The sequence below is a fragment of the Pygocentrus nattereri genome, chromosome 9 (genome assembly GCF_015220715.1).
Source record: "Pygocentrus nattereri isolate fPygNat1 chromosome 9, fPygNat1.pri, whole genome shotgun sequence".
NCBI lineage: Eukaryota > Metazoa > Chordata > Actinopteri > Characiformes > Serrasalmidae > Pygocentrus > Pygocentrus nattereri.
The window spans coordinates 14,109,389-14,133,273 of record NC_051219.1 but is presented as its reverse complement, the minus strand read 5'-3'; the positions used below and the strand labels follow the sequence as shown (position 1 = coordinate 14,133,273).

The window sequence follows — 23,885 nt, the reverse complement described above, 5'->3', positions numbered from 1 at the left end:
CACCCTGCAGGTACCATGAATGAATAAAAAAAAGTTTTAGGCGAAAATCTTATTTAAAAACTGGTGTGAAGCAGTATCAAAGGCACCAGACAGCATATTCATAATCAGTTTGTGTAAAAACATCCAATGAGGTAGCTTATTGAGGCATTTGGACATCTGGTTACTATCATCACCACTGTGAGTAGGTCTGACGTCTCTCTAAAATGGCATCAACAGTATTTTCCATCAAACTACTCTGAATGACTGTGTTTACATCTTTAAACGAAACCTTTCAGAAACATTCACCAACCTATTATAACACATTCATAAGTTAATGAATCCATACAACAAACATGCTTACATACAGTGTAAATGTCAGTGCAATGCCATGAGAGACTGTGGTTGGGATTTTTATTGCATATATCAAGAAACAACTCTTAAAACAATAAATGCAGCAGAAGAGCAAAAAGCAAAACAACTGATGCTATTAAATATTTTCCAGATAATCTGGAACTCTTAACTCATTAAATTCACTCGTATCCAAACACAGCATTCTCAAAGAAACCAAAGTGCATATTCAGTAACACAGCTAAATAAAATTGTTCCTTTTCCTTCAAACAAATGTTATTCCTAACGATTCAAGTATGCTTGTAAACAGTTGTTTTATTCAGTAAAAGTGCTAGACTTCAGAATCAGAACAGAACACACTCTCTAGTGTTTCAAGAAACAAAACTTCACAGAATGCAACTTTTCATTTGAACCAACGTTTGGTCATCTGAACAAAAATGAAACATAATCTATTAATTCTTCATTGTAGCCTTCTTGAAATCTAGAGAGGAAACCCCACCAAAAACTGTGGGTTACAAGTACTAAACGTTCTTGTGCGTTTATCGATATATATGCTGGTAACACTAATGTAGGATACTGCTCATAAGGCTACATGACACCTACGTAAGCTTGTCATGACAACTGACATAACCCTACATAAATGTTTAGAAATGTTTATTCCAATTTGCTTTTTCTGTCATAAATGGTACTTTGATCAAAATTGGCAAACGCATCCTTTATAGAGTGAATGATGCCTATTGGAATAATTATTTACAAACATTTATGTAGGATTATGTCAGTTGTCATGACAAGCTTATGTAGGTTATGAACAGTACCCTACAGTAATGTGTCATCTTTACCCTTAAGGAGTGTTTTTGTACAATCACAGTACAAGATCTCTGCTACATTTTGCCTTGTTTGGCTTTTTGATGTCTGTGCTTTTTGCAGCACATCTATATATTTTTAGTCCTTTTCAAGGACTTTAGGCACGCTGTTACCTACCCTCTTATAGAATTTACCTACTAATGATAGCTTATATACACTTCACTCGACCATAATTATTAGAAACCAAAAGGGAATCTAATCATTTTCACAGTAGAACACAGGAAAAAAGTGCGTAAGCCATACACAAAATTCAACCTTAGCAACTACCAGCTAAGAATCAAGTCTATTTGCAAAAAATAAGCTCAAGTTTAAACTTTCTTGTTAAAGGTTTGGTAACCTAATTGCATTTAACGTAAACATGTTTTTAGCCCAAAATCAAACAGAGCCCTCGAGAAGCTTGGTCAAATGGAAGATGCTTGATGAGGTAACTATATAAATGATACTGCTGTAGTGGAGTGCGTTTGGGGCTCTTCATCACCTTAGTTGGCAATTTTTTCAATTTCGTCAAGATCATCTGTATCCAGCTTCAATATTTTCTTATCTGCAGAAAACAGACAATGATTAGTACACGATGAGCACATGTATGGATGTAGCTAAATCAAAAGGGACCAAACTCAATCATTTGGGTCAAAACGAATACTCAGTTGGTAGAGAAAATTTATGGGAATGCAGTGACTAACTGAAATGCTTCTCAATTGCTTTGAGAACATCCATGCTGTGGTCACTGTCCACCATGTTGATAGCCAATCCGCGTTTGCCGAAACGCCCTGTCCTGCCGATCCTGTGGAGATATGTCTCATTGTCTGGGTTTCCATCTTTATCCAGTGGCAGATCAAAGTTGATGACCACAGAAACCTGCTCCACATCTATGCCTGATGACCACCAGAGATTTTTAAGAAGAACATTAATTAATTCATTTGAGGCAGCAATTCAAAGTACTGTACAGAATTAGCAAATTCTATACAAGTGCCTGACAGCTGTAATATTAAGAATTACTAACTTGTTTCCTACTAACTACTAGGAAAACATAACAGGGGAAAATAACACTATAAACATTTCCAACAACCTTGCAGCACAGTGAACACATGTTGGTGAACTTGCCTCTTGCACACACATTAGTGGTTATTAGCACTTTCTCTTTGCCTTCTCTGAAGCGTTCAATGACAGCTGCTCTTTGCTCGATCACCATTTCACCGCTCAGCAGTGCCACCTGGTGGCCTTCTTTAGACATCTGCCCTGCCAGCCAGGATGCTATCTTCCGAGTCTAAAGCATGAACACAAAACACCATGCCCTTAAAAGTGATAAACTATTATAGTATTCATTTCATTTTTTACTTTATTTACTGCTTGTAAACTACTTATGAAGGAACATGAAGAGAAACCAGACGACTGTTAAAATATATGAATATAATAAGATGATGACATAATGGGGAAACATCCAATCAGTGACTTGTTACCATGCAGTTTATGCAGTTACAACTGTAACTGGCCTCAATGCACTCAGTTGTTCATTGTTCTCAAAGTACTAAGTGTACCCATGACGTCCTCAGAAAGGCATACTGTGACCTGTATGTATGATGGTAAACACAACGTAGCGCAATACTGCCCTCCTGTACGTGATTCTCCCAGCTTAAATCCAATGAATAACTTAAGGCTTTACCATTTTACAAACTACACCAGTACAACTACAAAACAGGCAGTGATCAAGATGGTAAGGTCAGACTCACATGGCAGAAGATCATGGCCTGTGCGATGGTGATTGCCCCATAGATGTTACAGAGTGCAGAAAACTTGTCCTCTTTATTATTGCAGAGCACATAATACTGCTTAATGGTGTCCAGGGTCTCCTCCTCCCTCTTCAGTTTGATGACGTTGGGATCTGGAACGATCCGCTCAGCGAACTTCCACACCGAGTCCTCAAAGGTAGCAGAGAAGAGCAGCATCTGACAGTCTTTGGGCAGCATCCTGCAGAACAAGCACAGACCAAACTCACAAATGTTACGCAGTATGATGCAAATGTTTGCATTCGCTTGCAAAAGCTGTGCTTTGCTTAAGCTCAAAGATGGTGCAGCTCATTGAATTTTATGTTCATCTTTGAATGAAATATAAAGACAGTGTTGCTTCTCAAAATCAAACATGGTTAGTGAGGACAAACTGAAACTGAGTTCGAGGGTCCTCGTATAGTAAAAGCAACATTTACAGATTGCAGAGAACAACTGTTGAATAAGCTCAGCATAGACTCAGACTGGCGAAACAGGGAAAACAGCTTTTAACATTAGCTATGCTAAAAGCAAAGCTCTAATGTGGGCAATGTCTTTGGGCACCTCTTGTCCTAGGTTTCCTTGCTGTCTGATATTATATTTTGGTGAATTACTATATTATAGGGAATGCATATATTTTGTGAAGGAACGCAAAACATTTGCGAGGGAACACATTTTTTTGTGAGGGAATGAAATGTAAATTTTTTTAATCCACAGCCCCTTAGGGGCTCCATATAATAGAGGTATTCATATGCCTGAATTTTGTCCATTTTTATAGACGACTAAGACTGCTTACACTGTGAGAAACCACTTTAGCAAGTTTTTTTAGATAATACTTATTAATTAAATGTTACATGAGGCAAGTATGAATTAAATGTTTTTTATAACATCTATTACTTGCTGATAACATTAGCCTTAGAGGTCCCATGCAAAACTAAAGGACACCAGACAGGTGTTGGCTAAATGATTACGATTGGGTTGGGGAAACATTGTGTAAATAAGATTTTTTGCCAAACCATTCTTTTAACTACTAAAAGACTGATTAAAGTCCTTTCAGGAAAACTCCTACATATGCCTTGCTCACCTCTGAATGCGGATGCTCTGGTCCTGATGGCCCTGTGTGGCTATCATAACGTCAGCCTCGTCCAGCACGAACACTCGAATCTTCTTGGGGTCCATTAGCTTGAGTTTCAGGAACCAATCCAGCACAGTGCCAGGAGTACCAATAACTATCTGCTCCTGGATCTTGCTGCCTCGCTCCACTGAGCAAAGGTAGAGGATGTTAAATGTATTTCAGGTTCACAGGTTGTGGAATACCTCTGTGAAAATTTGTGATGCTTGTATAGCAGCAAACTCCTTACTTTTATTGCCACGAACAGCATATGCCAGTTTCACTTCAGGGTAGAACCTCCCCATCTGCTCCACCACTTTGCCTGTCTGCAGGGCGAGCTCATAGGTTGGAGAAATGCACAAACACTGGAACGGAGAAACACAGCATCATAACATACAGTTCAGCCTCAGGCACAATACAAATATTAGTGTACCGTACAACTCTGGTTTATTGGTTAAGCAGTTCAGACCAATTCAGACAGGAACTAATCTTCAATCATATATATGGTTCTCAATCATGGTCCTGGAACACCCTTGATCTGTAAATTTTACTTCGTTTATTTTGATTTTGCTCCAGTTCTGGGTGAGACTGTGTATCGTTTGGGTCTTGTTCTGCTTCCAGTGTTCAAGGATCGTCAATCAGTGTTTTCTCGATGCACAGCTCTGCAGTTGCGGTCTCTGTGAGATACACTTACCCATCAACTCTTCTCTGCTCCAACCCCTTTCCTAATAGTGACGTGAGTGAGTGACAACAACAAAACCAGAACGATTCCATTATAAATCAGCAAAACTGACACCAGCCATGAGCATCAGAGTATGATGCAGAAGCCCTGTTTCTATTTTTGATGCGTCACTTATGTCCCAGTTAACAAAAGAACAGCTGTTAAGCCAGCCGCTTTTGGGCGGGGGGGCAAAAAACAGGAAAAAAAAAACAACACAAAATGGTTAAACTACCCATAAATATATGAAGAACTAGGGATACTGCTGGAGTGCTGGAAGTTTTTTTAATCTGTAAAAACATGTTATATAAAATGTGCAGTTAAACTTTCTTAAAAATGATTTTCACTGAAGATCAACATCCTGAAGGCTTTGCAATGCAATATGATATTTCAACACTGGCTGTTGGGACAAAGGTGTCAACACACCCACTTCAACTCAGGCAGGTCTTGTTAATTGGCTGATTAGTGAAGTAGGAACACCAAAAGATGCAGGGCAGGGATCCTCCAAGAACAGGGCTGGGAACTACTGAACTGTACAATACATTTAAAATCAGTTTGCTGCAGACAGTTATTAGTATGCAGTATTAAGTAGTAGTGAACATATTGCTCATAGAACGTAAACAAATCCTCCATCTGGGTGCACTTCAAAATGTTCAAAGGGGATTCCAAGTCAGTCCTTCTAGCTGACTGAGAAAACCATTTGTTGGGGACATCTCTAGTAAAGGCCTCCTATCAAAATTCAATCCACATAATTCTACAGTACTACTCACCTGTGTCCACTTGTTTGTTGGGTTGACATGGCTCAGCATGGCCAACACAAAGGCAGCAGTTTTGCCCGTGCCGGACTGAGACTGGGCAATCAGGTTCTGGGGTCTGCAATCAATTGAAACACAACAGCTAAAGAAAGGCTAATGGAGGAGAATCCATGCTAAGGATTAAAAAAGCATTTACTGTGGTGATGATGTTTTTACTGCTCTGTTGGCTATCATTGTGGAGAATGGCTTAACAGATATAAATTTGCAAATAAAACCATTAAATGAAAAGATTCCGCTGATTTATCGACATCTATGCAAAAGTCCATGATAATGTCTCTTTAAATGTTACGAATACATCGCAGTCAACACTTTATTTCCAAAAGTTTCCAGACACTCCTTCTAAATAGTGAATCCAGCTACTAAGCTGCATCTACTGCTGACACAGGTGCTCAACTACACATACATAGCTTGTAAAATCATTACAGAAAAGCACTGGAAATAGAATGTGATGCAGAACAGCCACACAAGCCTAAAGTGACCATGCTTAATGCTGAGTATTGGCTCAGGGGAAGAAAGCCCCCCCAAGACTGGGCTGTGGAGCAGTTCTCCACATCTGACCTCACTAATGTTGCAGCTGCATGCAATCAAATCTTCACAGCAATGTTCAGAAATATAGTGTAAAGCTTTCATGGAAGCGTAGAGGCTGTTACTGCAGCATACGTATATTCTGGATGACACCACAATTAACTGCCAGAAGTAACATGATTAAAGGGCACCAATAACATCACGTAAAAATACAAGCAGTGCTTTCCATCAAGATAACAAGATAGTAGCTGTTGGTTTTTGATTTGAGGCAAGTTAACATTACAATTTTTGAATACTACTACAAAAAAAGTTATTTGAATAATAACAGTTGGTACAACCATATCAGTCAGTAAAGCACTGTTTAACTAAACTACTGTACTCTGGAACTTTTGTTCATATTAAATGAGCCTTGTGTCCGATATGATAGATTGTCTGTATTTTCAGCTCTTTAAAATGGTATTGGTGACATTTTTCATATTGGTTTTTACCCTATTATGAAAATCGTCCTGATCAGACCTGAATGTTGTAAGGAGAAACTCACGGTTCTGCCAGCATCATAGGCAGGGCATTTTCCTGGATTTTGGAGGGTCTATTGAAGCCCATTCCATACACGCCTTGGAGAAGCTGTGGTTTCCTGTGATGGATGACAATGTAAATTAAGTATACAGATATACACAGTGCCCTCCACAAATACTGGCACCCCTGGTCATCATGAGCAAAATAAGCTGTAAAAATATTTTTCTTTTAATCTTTTTTTCAAAATATTCCTTGCCTCAAACAGGAAGCTTAAACTGGGCCACAGTTTGGATCTTCCAGCAAGACAATAATCCAAAGCATGTCTCAAAATCAATGGAAAACCAAAGAATCACTAACCAATGAATCAATATTTGGCAATGGCCACCAAAGTCCCCTGACCCAAACACCATAGAAAACCTGCGGGATGAGCTGAAGAGTGTGGACCTCAGAATCGAAAGGATCTGGAGAGGTTCTGCATGGAGGAACAGTCTCAGATCCTTTGTACATGTGTTCTTCAATCTCATTAAGCATTAGAAGAGAAGAATCCGAACTGTTATCTATGCAAAGGGAGGCAGCACAAAGTACTAAATGAAGGGGTGCAAACAACATTTATTTCCTAATAAGATTTACCAATCATCGTACTTCAAATGCTAGATTTTTGTTAATATTTCGATTGAGAACTCAAAATCATTTCAATGAACAATATTTTTACAGCCTGTTTTGCTCATTACCAGGATGCCAATATGTGAGGAGGGCACTGTAGATGAATACACACACATTTATTAAATTAGGACAATATCTACCTGGATTCAGATTACACAGACATACAATAATTTCAAAAGCAGTAAAATTAATAAGTAGTAGTAAAATTTAGCCCAGCACCTTTTAAACCTTCTGCTGTTCCGTTATACAATAAATACATCATCAGACCTCAGTTTGAAATGCCAGCCAAACCTAAACATCACTCTGATGCTGATATACATACATCATACAGGATGGACATTTCTTTCACTTGAATTGTCTTACAGCATTGCTATAACATAAGCCAGACTCTATAAGGTTTGCCTGAATTGTTACTTACAGTCGCAGCTCTTCAAACGTCTTGACCGAGTATAGAGGCGAGTTTGGATCTCTCTGAAGAACCTCCACTTGGTTAGTGTTGTTGACAAGATTGCTTCTGATTAATTTATTGAGGAGTGACTGTGCAGCTCTGTCCTCTAGAATGCAACAACACAAATCCACGAAACATCATTAAAACGATATGAACCTGAAGTGGTAGGCCTGCCAGGACTGCCCTATATATACAAATTTACCATGAGCAAGATTATACTGCTTACTGCAAGTCTATAATAGTGACAAACCCTAAATGAATCAAATCACAAGTGTTTTGACCAGAATTACAATGCTAGTTAGATTATGTGGCCATCTTGATTCACGAAAATGCCCAGAAAAAAACTCATCTGGAAGCCTGCCAAGATGCTCAGAGCACAAAATAGACATTGTATGTATCAATTGTGTATTGCAGCCTCCTGTGGTATCAATGCTATCATGGGGTCAATATTGCTAGATTGCTGCCCTAGACCTTACACGGAAATGTTTAAAACACTGGGGGAAAATAGCCAAAATCATCTGCTCCTGCAGAAGGAGCCCCTAAGGGTGTGCTTATGTTTATAGTTCAGTTCTCTCAGTTCAGTCCAATGCAGAAAATTTTTACTTTGGCTCACAAACTCCTCATTCATATTTTACATCAAACCAAAAGATGTAAACAACAGTGAAGCAGAAGGGAAAAAAACACTGATTTTATGACATACATTTGGTGACAATAACAGGGATAGCAAACTCTCTAAACCACACTGTACTGTGCTCTAACCAAGCTCACTGCTTTTATGTACAGTGAGGGGAAACACTGTTTTCATTATGTAATACACTTCTACTACATATACATCGATCAGGCATAACATTATGACCACCTCTTTGTTTCTACGCTCATTGTCCATTTTATCAGCTCCACTTACTACATATGTGCACTCTGTAGTTCTACAATTACAGACTGTAGTCCATCTGTTTCTCTGATACTTTGTTAGCCCCTTTTTCCCTGTTCTTCAGTAGTAAGGACCCCATGGACCCTCAAAGAACAGGTACTATTTGGGTGGTGGATCATTCTCAGCACTGCAATAATACCGACGTGGTGGTGCTGTGTTAGTGTGTGTTGCGCTGGTCTGAGTGGATCACATACAGCAGTGCTGCTGAAGTTTTTAAACACCAACCAAAAACATCCAGTCAACAGCGTGCTGTGGGCAGCGTCCTGTGACCACTGACGAAGGACTAGAGAAAGACCAACACAAACTGTGCAGCAGATGAGCTATCATCTCTGAGGTTACATCTACAAGGGACTGACAAGGTAAGAGTGTCTTAACAGAGTGGACAGTGAGTGGACAGTGTTTAAAACTCCAGCAGCACTGCTGTGTCTGATCCACTTGTACCAGCACAACACACACCAACACACCACCACCACATCAGTGCTACTGCAGTGCTGAGAATGTGATGGTCCACAGTCTGTAATTGTAGAACTACAAAGTGCACCTATATAGTAAGTGGAACTGATAAAATGGACAAGAAGCTGGTCATAATGTTACGCCTGATGTATTCATTCATCATCTAAACTGCTTATTCTCCTGAGTTGTGGGGGACTTCTGGAGCCTGCCCCCAGCACTCACTGGGGAGCAGACAATGACCTGCCTATATCCACCTCACAAGTTCAAAATCCAACGTAAATGATCAAGTCAGGAAGTTTAGAAACCCGTCTTGTACGCAGTATGTCTGAGGCTGCGGTCTCCCCAGATTCCGTTTCTTGGCTGATGAGATTAAATTCTCCTCTAATATGTCCCAGCACAGCTCCCTTCATGATTCTTTCGATGATGTAATTCGATGTGTAATTCCTCAGCACTGCTGCAGAGAAGCAGCCTCATATCACGATGCTTCCGCCTTCAGGCGTCACTGTGGGTACGGTGTTCTTAGAATCAATGCCTTTTTCTCCACACAGCAACATGAAACATTACCTTGATTTTGATTTTCGTTTCATGTGACTAAAGCTCATTATTCCAAAAGAGCTCTGATTTGTCCAAATGCCTTAAGACGAGCATTTCTGTCCACTGTCCCTGTTAATTTCGTCATTTACGCTTATGAACACAATTTATTTAGAAGTACAAAATCACATTTGAGGAGAAATAGTCTATAAAACATTACTAAACAGCTTTTACAAAAGACTATAAAAGACTGTGTGTGTATTTGAAGTATATGCACTGTATGTCTGAATATTTGTTCTGTTTTACTGTATATATTATTTGATCTGTCTTGTGATATTCTAAAGCAGTCTGCTAGGAGAGTTTGTGTGTTGCCATGGTTTTGCCACAACACACATAGGGGTGAAATCGCTGTAAAATGCACAGCCTCATGTGGCTTTCTGCACTGATAAAATGTTGAAAACCCGGCACATTAATACATAACATAATTGATGTGTGTGGTCCCAAACCTGCCATGTGTGACGTGTGTGGCGGGCTGAGGGCCAAAAAAGCAAAACAGTAAATAAATAAACAAATAAAAAAGGCAGGTAGTTTTCAAACGCCTGTGTTATACTGTGTTAAGAACACAGCTTTAAAAAGGACAATAAAAATATAATACATTTTATATATATATAAAATTCTGGTAACTTTCTGGCAGGCTAAATGCAACTTTGGGCAGCCCTGATCTTAATGCTATAGAAGTCAGAACAGCGTGAGGAGGAATCTATGAGCTATTTTTCAGATAAAAAAAGGCACTGAGCAAAAGTCCATACTGAGCAAAAGTCAATGAACACGTCATTTATTTAATTTCCACTCAAATTATTAATTTTTCAGCATCAGGACAAAAACGGGAAACATACTTAACAGACAATTACACAGAAACCCTTTTCATTTGAAGGTGTGTCCACCTTTTTATTACATGCTCCTTCTGGGAGACTCACATTTCATCACACGTTCATCTTAAAAGTTGGTTGCACCAACAGCTACACGTCCTTTCAGACTCATAGTACTGCGTCACCTTCTCACAGTAGAAAGATGGACGAAAACACCCGTGGATATTTTCAGATCTGAGTCAAGAGTGGAGTTTTATTTTATCCTCTCTCTCAACGATAGATCCTTTTAGTACAGTTTACCTGCTGGCGACTGTTTTGGTGGTCTACCAGGTCTTGCACGGTTGTTAGGAATCCCATTTTCCTATACCTTCTAGTCATTTTTAAAGTTTTTTTTCCACTTCTGTTTCACTTTTACTTTCCCCTTCCTTTCGGAAGTGGATTATTCTATATCTAATCCGGTTTGAAAAATTAATAACTCGTACTTGGGCTGCTTTTGCTGGACATTAAATAACTGAATGGTGGTCTCTGATCTTTTTCACAGTACTGTACATTTAAAATGACCTTTTTTGCAGATATAAGGCTTTGGATTTACTACTAATTCCTTCCACAGGAACTAATCATTATACAATAAGCAATCACCCACCTTTTTCCTCTTCATCAGACTTGTCACCATCCTCGCTAGGTTTCGCCATTCCTGTACAAGAGAAACACCTCACATATAAGTTATACTGAGCAAAGCGCTGCAGCTATTACGGCTGCTTTATTGATATTACTGTCACATCATAAAATACTACCTAAATATGTGTGCAATACACAAAACCCGATTACCATTGGCCTCGGCTCTCGGTATGACTCGTCTTTCTCTAATCCGCAGGGCTCCAATCTGTTTTCGGAAGGGGAGAGTAAAGCCTCATTAAAGCAGGCTATTCTGGACTGCTCTGCCTGCTGGGTCATCATGACTCATGCTTTACAGGGCAATAACAGTTTGTAGGTGTAGCTAGTTTGTGTATGCTGGAGACTAAGCCTTGAGACCTATCGTTATATGATCGTGGTTTCATAGTAAAACTCACTTTTCTGTCGAGTCTGAAAACTGGCTCTTTATTGGAAATTTCCCTTCCACCTTAAATAATGCAGCGGTCTAATACAGGAGCCCCTCTGGACCAGAGTGTCACTGTGGCATTATTTAAGGTGGAACGGAATATTCCAGTAAGAGGATGGTGAATGAGAAGGCAAATCAGCCTTAGTTATCTAGCTACATAATCCCCAGGGTGTTTGGAGGAATCGCCAGTTCCCCTTAAACTATTAGCCTACAACACATTCCTAGAGTGCTTAACTAAGTTAAGTCGCTTCTGGTGAAAACGCGCACTTGTTTACTACCCAGCTAGAGCGCATACACTAAAGTGTATATGTCTGCGCCCCAGCTAGGTCGGAACAGGACTGTCACGCACACTTATTAAGTTTTGTAGAGCTCATATTGTGAAGACCAGCACTAGTCGAGGGTCCTCGTTAACTAGTGCTCCAGCACGCAGTTTGGAACGCAGCCCGAGCTGCTGCCTCAGCTAACCTGTTAGCACCAAGCGCATGATGCAATAGGAGTTAACGACTCTCTCACCGACTTGGAGGCGGCTTCTTGTTCATCCACGGCCAGAGCCCACGAGTCGGTAGCCATAGCTTTCTGTTATCTCTGACCACTTAATAAAACAACTTCGACTGCTTTTCCAGAGCACTTTCATCCACTTTCACCGGCTTCGGCTTCGCCGTTTAACGGCCACGTGCTCCTCCCTCAGCTGACCGGGAGGGTTTCAGTAAACAGATCTTAGTTCCTATCTGTCAAAATCGCACAAGTATGCGTTATAAACTGCCCGTACGCGTCGTTACGGCGTAGTCCCACCATTTTCTCAAGGTCTCTGCATAGATCAAGGGTTGAGGATTAAACGAAGCCATTCAGAGTGGCTCGATGTGAAGGGGTTCATTTGCAGAGAAACTCACCGACTCTTCTTTACAGTGGTCGTGATGAGCACAAACAGAGCAAATATATACATTTATTTTCTAAGACGCCCAGTGAACCATTTAGGGCTATTTTATCACCAGAAACATCACTTCTAAAAAGTCAGAAGACAGATGCAGGTTCACTGGTGGTTTTGGATGGTAAATAAAACGGCTGTACTTGTGTTGTAAACATTGCAGCCCCTGGTTCACATCTCCAGCACCGCGGGCCTAAAGCATGAACATATTCGGATTAAACATAAAAGATAACGGGTAGAAACGGTAAAGGTGACCGGATAAAAGGTTTACATGCACGGTAAAAAGAGAATTTGTGAGATTTCCTTGGACTTTCACATGTGGACGGCTTAACGTTTAGCATGCTAAGATTGTCCACAGGGGGCGCTGTTAGCACTCAGAGTTTTTGTGTGCAGGTTTTCCGTGAATTTTAAAAACTAAAAAACAAACAAAAACGACACACACACACACACACACACACACACAATGGGGGAAAACGCCTGAAATGTGAAACAATATTGCAAAAAGAGTTTTATGCAGGGACGAGGAGGAAAAGTTGGAAGTTTGCCAAAGCTGAGGGGCGAAAATGAGATTCTTTGAATAAACAACGACGTTTGAAGCCGAAGGTCACACGATTCAGTGAGTCCGTCGAAGGCTGCTTCCGCTTTCTGAAGTGTTGGTAAATGACTCCAGGACCGTCTGCTGTGTTTATGTTCCGAGATTCAAGGTGGACGTTGCCAGTGTGCCACGACGATTTTCGCTGGCCACTTGTTCAAATTTTCCACTCCTCCTTAAATAGTGCACAGACTCAAGAATCCCACCACAGCACCGTGTAAGGTGGGACACAAACATTTCAGCAGTGGATTGGGAAGAGTCAGTTTAGAGGGAGTCAGGCCACGTCCTCTGCCTCCTGTGACGCAGGAGAGCGAGTCCTCAGTGAAAGGGGGATGAATGGAGCATAACGAGGGATGAATGGAGCTGAAGGGGGGGATGAATGGAGCTGAAGGAGGGATGAATGGAGCTGAAGTTAAAATAGCTTCTAACCGTTTGACCAGGACCTTTGGAAAGCAGATGGATTCATTTCACTGATCGAGTAAAGAAAACCTGTCTGTATTTTTCAGTGGTGGATGTAGTCCACAAATCCTGTACCTGAGTTAAAGTCGAGACACCCAAGGTAAAATATTACTCCAGTAAAAGTAGAAGTTCCTCCCTTTTGACCTCCACTTGAGGAAAAGTACAAAAGTATTTGCTTACATACAAATGTACTTAAGTATCAAAAGTAAAAGTACTAGACTCACTTCATGAACTCATTTCAGGTGAAAATCCTCCAGCGTCTCTCTTGGTAAACCAGTCTTTTAATAGAACGTCATTAATTAGTGACGCTGACGTCTATTAAAATGATCATAAGCACAAAACACTGAAGGTAAACAGTTTCCATCAGGGAGAACTGAGTGGCTCTGAAATCACTTTTACACACAAGCCAAGTTTCAGTTAAAGATTTATTTACAACTTAGTTACAAGTTTAAGTTTAATAAAAACCTGCTTTAAACTCAGGATCACAGATGAGTTTCCTTTACTGTATTTCATCTGTAAGTCTCATAAATGTAAACTAGCAAAAAACAAATTTACTATAAAATGAAATGGTGTTTGTATAAATTCAGAAAAAAGACGCGTCATATGTGCATATGTGTACATATTTCTATTTTGTGGTGTATTTACGCAAAGTTAGGTCAGAGTCCCGCTGGGTCGGTATGTCCAACAGGTCAAAACAAGGTGAAAACAAAGTGACCGCTGTGCCCTGATTGGTGCACTTGCTTCGCGCTTTTGTTTTGACATGTTACGTTTTTATACACACATAAAACAAAAGGAACAACAGGTTTTGCATAATGTAGTGGAGTAAAAAGTAAAATATTTGACTTTGAAATGTAGTGGAATGAAAGTAAAAAGTCATCCATAATGGAAAAAACTTCAGTAAAGTACACGTACACAAAAAAGTACTTAAGTACAGTAATGAATTACATTTACTTAGTTACTGTCCACCACTGTTTTTTTTCTCTACAGCAAACAGGTTTTGAGCGGTAGATGCTGGCACTACTGCGATTGAGTGCTGATTGGTTGGCATTACTGCTACTGAGTGCTGATTGGTTAGCATTACTGCTACTGAGTGCTGATTGGTTGGCATTACTGCTACTGAGTGCTGATTGATTAGTATTACTGCTACTGAGTGCTGATTGGTTCGCATTACTGCTACTGAGTGCTGATTGGTTAGCATTACTGCTACTGAGTGCTGATTGGCTGGCATTACTGCTATTGAGCTCTGATATGTTGGCATTACTGCTGAAAAATAGTCATTTTCGATGCCTGCTCTGGCAGTATGCTTTAGCTCGCTCGATGGCTTTGGTTTTTAATTTGGCTGCTTCTTTTGTTATGTGCGTCTCTCAGCTGACCGAATTTAGCTGATGCCTTCACTGGGGTAAATGTGCATGTTCAGAGTGACCACAAGCTTCATAAGGGAGTGTTACACTGGTTGTTGGGTTAATGTTTTAAACGCATTGCTTTTCAATAAACAATTTGATTCCACATTAAGCTCTTATACTTAACTGAACTATTTCATTGAGGAGTTTAGTTTTCTAGAACAATTTAGATAACCTGATTTTAGTTTTGCATACCACAAGCTCTGACTATCCAGCTTGGTCGGAACACTGAAAAACAAAAAGAAATGAATAAATAAATAAATATTAATAATAATGATACTACTACTACTACTAATAATAATGATGATGATGATGATGATATTATTATTGTGCGCTACCCACCGCGCCACTGTGCCGCCCCACAGCGAGGAGGGCCTGGGTTCCATTCCCCCTGCCGGGTGACTCTCTGTGTGGAGTTTGCATGTTCTCCCTGTGACTGTGTGGGTTTCCTCCGGGTTCTCCGGTTTCCTCCCACAGTCCAAAGACATGCAGTCAGGCCAATTGGACATGTTACATTGCCCCTGGGTGTGAGTGACTGTCTGTGTCTGTCTGTCTGCCCTGTGATGGATTGGCGACCTGTCCAGGGTGTATCCTGCCTTCCACCCGATGACCGCTGGGATAGGCTCCAGCATCCCCCCCTGCGACCCTGAAGGAGAAGCGGCTTAAAAAATGGATGGATGGATGGATGGATGGATGATGATGATATTATTATTGTTATTATTATTATTATTAATAATAACAATAATAATAATGAAAACATATATGAGCTTATAGCGGTGATGTGCCTAGTGGTTAGTTTGCTGCCATTGTGGTGCTGCACAGCCCTCGTGTAACCTGATATCATAATAAATTCCCGGACCACCAGGAAAAATTGCCATATAGGGTCCCACCAAACGTTTGTGCCCAGGGGCTGATAACTTAATAATCTATGCCTTATCTATGTGACACATTTGAAATGGTCAGTTAGAGAGAAATGTCTCTCCAGGAAATTTAATATGATGGGCAGACACCTGCTTTGGGTGAACACTGCCCATCCTCTTGCCATTCGTTGTTATGCCCAGTGGTTACAGTTTAGATGAATTTTGCCTGGTAAATGACTATCTACACCCATTTCTCACAGGCTGTGAGAAATCTAAGCACTACCTTCACTTTTCATGGCTGGGCTGTCTTACAGATCTTAATTATAACGTTCTCTTCCTGTAGAACTGCTCTAATAATAATGATAGGCCTCCCTGCTCTGAGCCTATGAGTTCTAGATTGTTCTGTGCTTTTGGCCCTGATCAGTCAGCCTCCTCTGAATGATTCAGATGCTTCCTGAGAGACTGATAAAAGGACACTGACAAGTGCTGCTCTGCATCAAATCACAGTCACAGGCAGGATCTCTAATTTGAAAAGGGAAAGCAGCTTTATCACTGCAGCGTTTCTGCAGGTAGGACTGCTGTCCTCGTTCTGATAATGATCTCAGCATCTGATGAAGACATTTATCACTGATGATAAAACACAGTGAGACTCCTAAATACATGTTATTCAAAGATATCAAGCGTTACTGTAGAAAAAGATGTGATGTGAGAAGTAGAAGTAGAGAGAGGGAGACTGAGAGAGAGACTGAGAGACAGAGAGAGAGAGAAAGGGGGTGAGGAGGAAGAGAAACATTTAATTGAATTGTGAAGCTGAGATAAGCCAAACCTCCTACCACACACACACACACACACACACACACACACACACACACACACACACACAAACACTCACACACACACACCAACCTGTTGTCTTTAAGAAGCTCTAGAGGCTCCATATTGATTGTCATGGTTACCTCCCTCTACAAAAACAGACGAATCAGACAGTCGCAAAAAATGCAGATAGAAAGAGAGACGGGGGGACAGAGAGAGAGACAGAGAAAGGCTGGCAGGGAGAGAGAGAAAGAGAGAGAGAGAGAAGAGGAAGAAGAGAGAGGCAGAGAAAGGGTGGCAGAGAGAGAGAGAGAGACAAGGGGGAAGAAGAGAGGAAAAGAAAGGGTGGCAGGGAGAGAGAGAGAGAAGGGGGAAGAAGAGAGGAAAAGAAAGGGTGGCAGGAAGAGAGAGAGAGAGAGAGAGAGAGAAGGGGGAAGAAGAGGCAGAGAAAGGGTGGCAGGAAGAGAGAGAGAGAGAGAGAGAGAGAGAGAGAGAGAGAGAGAAGGGGGAAGAAGAGAGGCAAAGAAAGGGTGGCAGGGAGAGATAGAGAGAGAGAGAAGGGGGAAGAAGAGGCAGAGAAAGGGTGGCAGGGAGAGAGAGAGAGGGAGAGAAGGGGGAAGAAGAGAGGCAGAGAAAGGGTGGCAGGGAGAGAGAGAGAGAGGGAGAGAAGGGGGAAGAAGAAAGGCAGAGAAAGGGTGGAAGGAAGAGAGAGAAATAGAAGGGGAGACAGAAAAGGGCGAAGATAGAGAAAGGGAAGAAAGGGAAAGAGGGGGTGGGAGAAAGAGAGAATGTGAGGGAACGGGAATTAAAAAGAGAGAGAGAGAGAAAAAGATAGAGACAAGGGGGAACGAGTGAGAGAGAAAGGGAAGAGAAGAAGGGCGAGAAAATGACAGAGAGAGATAAAAAAGAAACAGAGAGGAAGGGAGGGAGAAATAGCTAGAAATGAGAGAGAGAGAGAGAAAAGGAGGGACAGAGAGTCAGAAAGGGAACAAAAAGAGAGGGCAACTGAGAGAAGGAGAGGGCAATTAGAGAAAAAAGGTAGAGAGAAAAAAAACATTAGATTGAGAAAAGAGAGGGAAATAGAGAGAAAGAAAGGGAGTAAGACCGAAAGTAGAAAAAAGAGAGAAACGGAAGAAAGAAAGGAATAAAAGGGAATAAAAAGAGCAAGAAATAGAAAGAGGGTAAGAGAGAGCAAAAGAGTGAGAAAAGAGAGGGAAATGAGGAGTGACAGAAAAGGGGAGGATGAGAGCAAGAGAAAAAAGGAAGGAAGAGGAAGCAAGAGGGGAGGAAAAAGGGAGAAAGAATGAGACAGAGAGAGACAGGGAAAAGGACAGAAAAAGAAAGGAAGGAAATAATGAGAGACAAATAGAGGGTTGGGAGAGTACAAGTGAGAAAAGAGGGAAATCATGGATAGAGTGAGAGAAAGAGAAGAGGTGGAAGAGAAAGAATTTGTGATGAAAGAGAGGAAGGGAGGGAGACAGAAAGAGAGGTAGAGAAATGAGAGAAAAAGAAAGGGAGCAAAGGACAGAATGAGAGAGATACAGATGAGAAAAAGAAATGGAAAGAAAGGAGAGAAAGAGAAAAAGGTGGGGAAGAGAGAGAGAGCAAAAGACTAGTAAAGTAGACAGGAAATGGACAGAGATATAGAGAAGGGGGAGGGGAAATGGGAAGGAAGAGACAGGGAAAGAGAAGGAAATAGGAAAAGAAAAGGAAGAGAAAGAGAGAGGGAGTCAGTGTGAGAGAGAGAAAGTGAGAGAGAAAAAGAAGGAAATGGAGAGCGAGAGGAAAGGAAGTAAGAGAAGAGGGGGATAGAGAGGGAAATGGAGTGAGAAAGAAAAGGATGGAGAGACAAAAGGAAGATAGCTTGGAAAGGAGGGAGAGAAATAGAGAGAAAGACAGAGAAGATGGAGAGCGAAAGTAGAAAGAAGTGAGAGAGAGGGAAGAAAGGAAACGAAGAGAGGGAGAGAGAAAAATAAAAGGTATGTGAGTGTGACAGACAGAGAGAGAGAGAAGGGGAAGAGGCGAAAAGGGAGGAAAGGAAGAAAGAGAAAGAGAGAGGGGAAGAAAACCACCACATGAAAATCATGAAAGTGGACATTTGGGGCTCAGCAATCAGTGAGAGAGAGAGAGAGAGAGAGAGAGAGAGAGGGCGAGAGAGATCAGATTAAAGATAGGTTGTCTTTGGAGGCCAAATCCAGGCATGCTTTATGTTTATGTTTTCCTCTATCAGCGCTCATCGCCCTCTTTCTTTCTCCATGCATGCTGCTGCATTTCATTTAGAGCCCCCCAATGCCCCCATCCCCCCCCCCTCCACCACACACGTCCTGAATGGCTATCAAAAAGCACACATGAATAGGCACCATCGTCACTGATTGAGGTTAGGGGAGGGGTGGAGGGGTTGGAGGAGGAGGGAAGTAGTGGTGGTGGTGGAGAGGAGGATTGGGGGTGGGCTGGAGGAGTCGTGGATGGATGGACGGATGGACGGACGCTCATCCCTGTCTCCTCCCACCATCATGCCCCCAACTCCAGCCATAGCAGCATCAGCAGCAGCATCAGCACCAGACTGAGCTACTTTTTATAACCACATGTTGCTGTGCCGACTGACTGCATTAGTGTTAGCCTGCAGCTGCTGCTTTCTCACTCGCACACACACTCTCCCTCCCTCCCTCCTTCCCTCCCTCCCTCCTTCTCTCCCTCTCCGATGTTTTGTCCATCAGCAAGCGCTAGAGTGCTTCAATTTAGAGTTTCAGCCACCTGTGACAAGCTGATGTTTCCTCTACGCCATTCACACGGACAGCGCTGAGAGAGAGGTATACAGAGAGAGAAAGAGAGAGAAGTGCTGCTTTTTATGCTGAGTATTAGGAGAGAAGTGATCAGCAACAGCTTAACTGACCCAAATGTAAGGTAAGACCATTGCTTTTCAGGTTTTTCCAAAGTCTGTGCTTATTATTCTGAGCTACAGTTGTCTGTCCTTGTTTGTCTTTTGGCTCTATGGTGGGAAAAGTGTGGAGAAGTGGGCAGGTAGAGCATGCACGGATTTCAAAATGCCCACCAATGTCTGTCAGAAATCAACATGATTCTTGCACATTCTTGCACATGCAAACCACAGCAGGATTGATCCGAAGTATCCGGGTGGTGATGTGTATACAACAGCAGCAGAGCTGCATGTATCAACAGGTGGCTGCCGTGTCCATGACGCCTCCTGCGGTGTTGCCCGTCTCCCAGCATGAATGGAAGCAGGCAGCGGGGGTGTTTATTTCTGACGCTCTGTAATGATTCCAATCCAGACTGCTGTGATGAGCAAGAACGGGCAATACCGCTGACTGTCTTCACAATCTGATACTGAGGAATACCAAAGGCTGCCTATGCTGATATGTACTCATAAATGCTGATACTTTTAAAAGTGGTATTATGCAAATCGAAAAAGGAAATTCACTGAATTGTCCAACTCCTTCTCTATTTGAGGGCTAATCTAAGCAGCCTTTTTGTCCATGGCCATGTTCAAACAGGGGATTCCAAGAAGAGTGCAATGAAAATTTTGTTTGTATCCTTTAAAATGAGGTGGAAAATCTTTGCATTAGCCTTAATTAAACTTGTCCAAAGGAGAGCACCAACCGGACTCACCACAGGGTCCAAACATTCAGAACCACTGATGAAACTACACACACTGCATCGCTAACCAGTGACTTCCAACAGTGTGCTTAATAATCAGATTTCGTCAGTAACCCATTCAGCGTGTTTACATGCGCCTGGGTAATCAGATAATGGTAAAACTCCTGGTCTACCTGAGTCAGGCAGTAATTGGATTTCTGCTTTGCAACCGGCTGAAAAACTCCCAGAATAAGATGTGATGTAAACATAAAGTAAATCTCATCGTCATGCTGTCACTTTTTTCAAAAACATCAACTCACTTTAGCAGCACATATGAATCTTCATCATCTAGAGGATAAAAATATTCTAGTCGTTCATTTTGTTAAACTCTGCTGCTTTTTCCATGAGAATGTTTGTTTATGGACATGTGCAGAGTGAGAAATCCGAAAGAAATCAGAGTAAGGGTCTTCATACGCTGAGAAACCTGGATTTTCGAATCATATTTATAGCCTCAATCTCATCAGAATACTATTTACATGACCACTTGAATAAGCATATAACTGCCAAAAGCTGATAGTTACTGTATGAATAGGTGCATTTAAATGCACTCATTGTTCAGTTGTTCTGACCGCTGCTCAGCATTTTACTCTTACTGCCTTAAATAAAACCCAGAATCAGATCCTGGAAATTGCTGGTGGCTGGACTTTACACCAAGAAAGAAAGCCACCCTAAAATCTTTAAGATGAGCAGACAAGTGCTGATGGTTTGTTACCTCAGATAATGTTATTAGCCGCCACTGACGTTGGGCACTGTTGTGAGCCGCTAGTTAGCAAGTACCACTCAGCATTTTACTATTACTGCCTTAAATCAAAGCCAGAACACGACTACAAAACATGCCAGTGCGTGACATGCCTAGAAATTTCCTACAAGAAAGGCAATTAATGTAAAAACGCTAGTGCTCTGTTACCTAGGGCAGTTAGGGGCAGTCGTGGGCTGGAGGTTAGGGAACTGGCCCTGTGACGAAGGTGGCTGGTTCGATCCCCAGTGCCGACAGTCCATGATTGAGGTGTCCTTGAGCAAGACACCTAACCCCCAATTGCTCCACCGCTCCAGGCAAGTGTGCGCACTGCCCCCTAGTGTGTGTGTGTATGTGGTGTTTCACTTCACGGGTGGGTTAAATGCAGAGGTGGAATTTCCCCGTTTGTGGGATTAAAAAAGTATCACTTAACTTACCTCAGCTAATGTTACTAGCCAAGTTTATTCACCTAATTTCTTTTAGCTTGAAAACACTGGAGTTTGTGAGAAGCTAGTCAGCTGATCTGAAGTGATAAATTCAGTAAATGATGTTGATTATAAACGTAAAATGAACTTGATTTTGATGTTTATTAGTGCTCTCACTGTGATGTGTTCTGTGCTCCAGTCTGCTAAGCAGTGCTATGCTAAGCTGTGCTCCGCAGTGTATGGATTCACTGAATATTATAAAATGGTGCTCCTGCAGCAATTATAGACGTTTTAATTAATATGATATCATTAATGTGATTAAAATGACTTATTATGAGGTTGATCCTTTGTTTGTTTTCCTCTTAAAGGAGAATTCCCTTTTTTTCACAATACTTTGCGAACGGTTGAGGTGTAAACAAATTCATGCTACACCGTAGAGAAATGTAGCATTATCTTTACAGTGGTCATGATAGGAACCAGGTATCACAGTGTTCACAATGCAATAGCAGTCATTTTACTTACTATCCAAAATGACCAGTGATCCTACTCATCTTCTAAGTTTTAGATGTAATGTTGACAATGATAAAATAGCAGTAAATATGCAAAAAATCTCGCAACACTCTCCATAAATGGATGTTTTAAGCCAAAATAATTTTCGAACCTACAGTAAGACAGTGTCCTAGTCCTCATGCAACATATAAATGACCAGTTCTTTTAATAACTTTCCTTGAGGAAAGAGAGGCATTAAAGCATTAAACCCCTGAGATGTCTGGTTCCTATCACCACCACTGTGAAAAACCTTGTTTCTCTAGAGTGGAGCTTTTTCTACAACGTTCTACTAAATGTCATTTTGCAGAATTTTTTGTAAAAACGGTGGCGTTCCCATTTAAAAGGACTATGAATAGATGAAAAGAATAGATGATTTCAATGTCTTTTATTTGCGCTGCAACATCTGCAGCTTAACTCTAAGACTGCATCCAAACCATGTACTATGCTATACTGTATAATGTAACACTACACTGTAGCAAAATATACTGTATAATACAACGCTGTGCTATTGTATGCCATACTGTATAATACACCACTATACTATACAATACTTTATAATACAACACTATACTATAGTATGCTATACTGTATAATACACCACTATACTATACAATACTGTATAATACAACACTATACTATAGTATGCTGTACTGTATTATAAAACACTATACTTTATAATACAAGTCTATACTATAGTATACTATACTGTATTATACAACACTATACTATAGTATGCTATACTGTATAATACACCACTGTACTGTACAATACTTCAAAATACAACACTATACTATAGTATGCTGTACTGTATTATACAACACTATACTATACTTTATAATACAACACTATACTATAGTATGCTGTACTGTATTATACAACACTATACTATACTTTATAATACAACACTATACTATAGTATGCTGTACTGTATTATACAACACTATACTATACTATACTTTATAATACAACACTATATTATGCTATACTATATTCGGTAACAAAACACTATACTGTACAATGCCATACTACATACATTACACATAACCATGCTATGCTGTGCTGTACTATATTATGCTATACTGCACTATACATTCTGTGCTACTGAACGTGCTGCTAAAGGTGGTGTGCTATTTTGACATAGTATTTGTATGGTAGTATACAGTTTTGGATGGAGCCTTAAAAAATACAGGGGGTGACATCACAGCAGTCATATGAATATGTAAATGACAAGCATATCTACCTTGAAGGCACAGCAAAAAATTGACCGCTACAGCTAGCCCTCCCTCATTAGCTTCTCCCTCCAGGCCTCATGGGCGATTGGGTCATCTAATTCTCATGGGAGTGAGGGGGTTTTTTCTCTCTGGATTCTGAGATACATGAGAGGATTTTAAACACGGAAAGCATTAAAAATGAATCTCATCACAGAGATGATGTAATTTGTGGAGTGGGTGGGGCTCTGAAGTTCATGTCAGAATCTTAACGAATGATGCCTGATGGGATAATACAAAAGGAAAAGCTGAGCGTGAAAGACAAGGAGGTTACTACACCCATCCAACGTTTCAATAATAACAGCTTCTACTTTTCTCAGAAGCCTTTACACTACATGTTGGAACATTGCTTTGAGGATTTGATTCCATTTAGTGAGGTCAGGTGATGATGTTGGATGATCAATTCTGGATCTTTCCAACTCATCCCAAAGGTATTGGATGGAGCTCAGAGAAGACAGTTTCATTGCTCCACAGCCCAATGCTGGGGGGCTTTATACCCCTTAAGCTGATGCTTTGCTTTGGGTATAGTCAGATCACGTTTTGTTAATTTTATGCCAAAACATCCTATATTTTCACT

At 40.9% G+C, this 23,885-nt stretch overlaps 2 protein-coding genes across 2 annotated transcripts in view; one reads left to right on the top strand and one right to left on the bottom strand.

Annotated features, from left to right (window-relative positions):
* Window positions 1-373: 373 nt before the first annotated feature.
* zgc:193690 (ATP-dependent RNA helicase DDX19A) lies at window positions 374-12,341 on the bottom strand. The gene is made up of 12 exons (XM_017707895.2): window positions 12,144-12,341; window positions 11,360-11,414; window positions 11,175-11,225; window positions 7,718-7,853; window positions 6,662-6,754; window positions 5,551-5,653; window positions 4,313-4,427; window positions 4,036-4,213; window positions 2,919-3,156; window positions 2,293-2,455; window positions 1,872-2,063; window positions 374-1,732 (listed from the first exon to the last, which is right to left on the bottom strand). Exons 1-12 carry the CDS (start codon window positions 12,198-12,200, stop codon window positions 1,671-1,673), a joined length of 1,443 nt encoding a protein of 480 aa, XP_017563384.1. The 5' UTR covers window positions 12,201-12,341; the 3' UTR covers window positions 374-1,670.
* Window positions 12,342-19,177: 6,836 nt separating this feature from the next.
* vwa5b1 (von Willebrand factor A domain containing 5B1) overlaps window positions 19,178-23,885 on the top strand; it is a 95,197-nt gene continuing 90,489 nt past the window's right edge. Inside the window, exon 1 of the mRNA XM_017707854.2 lies at window positions 19,178-19,583. The gene's annotated coding sequence lies outside the window, so the exon portion shown is untranslated. The remainder of the gene's footprint in view (window positions 19,584-23,885) is intronic.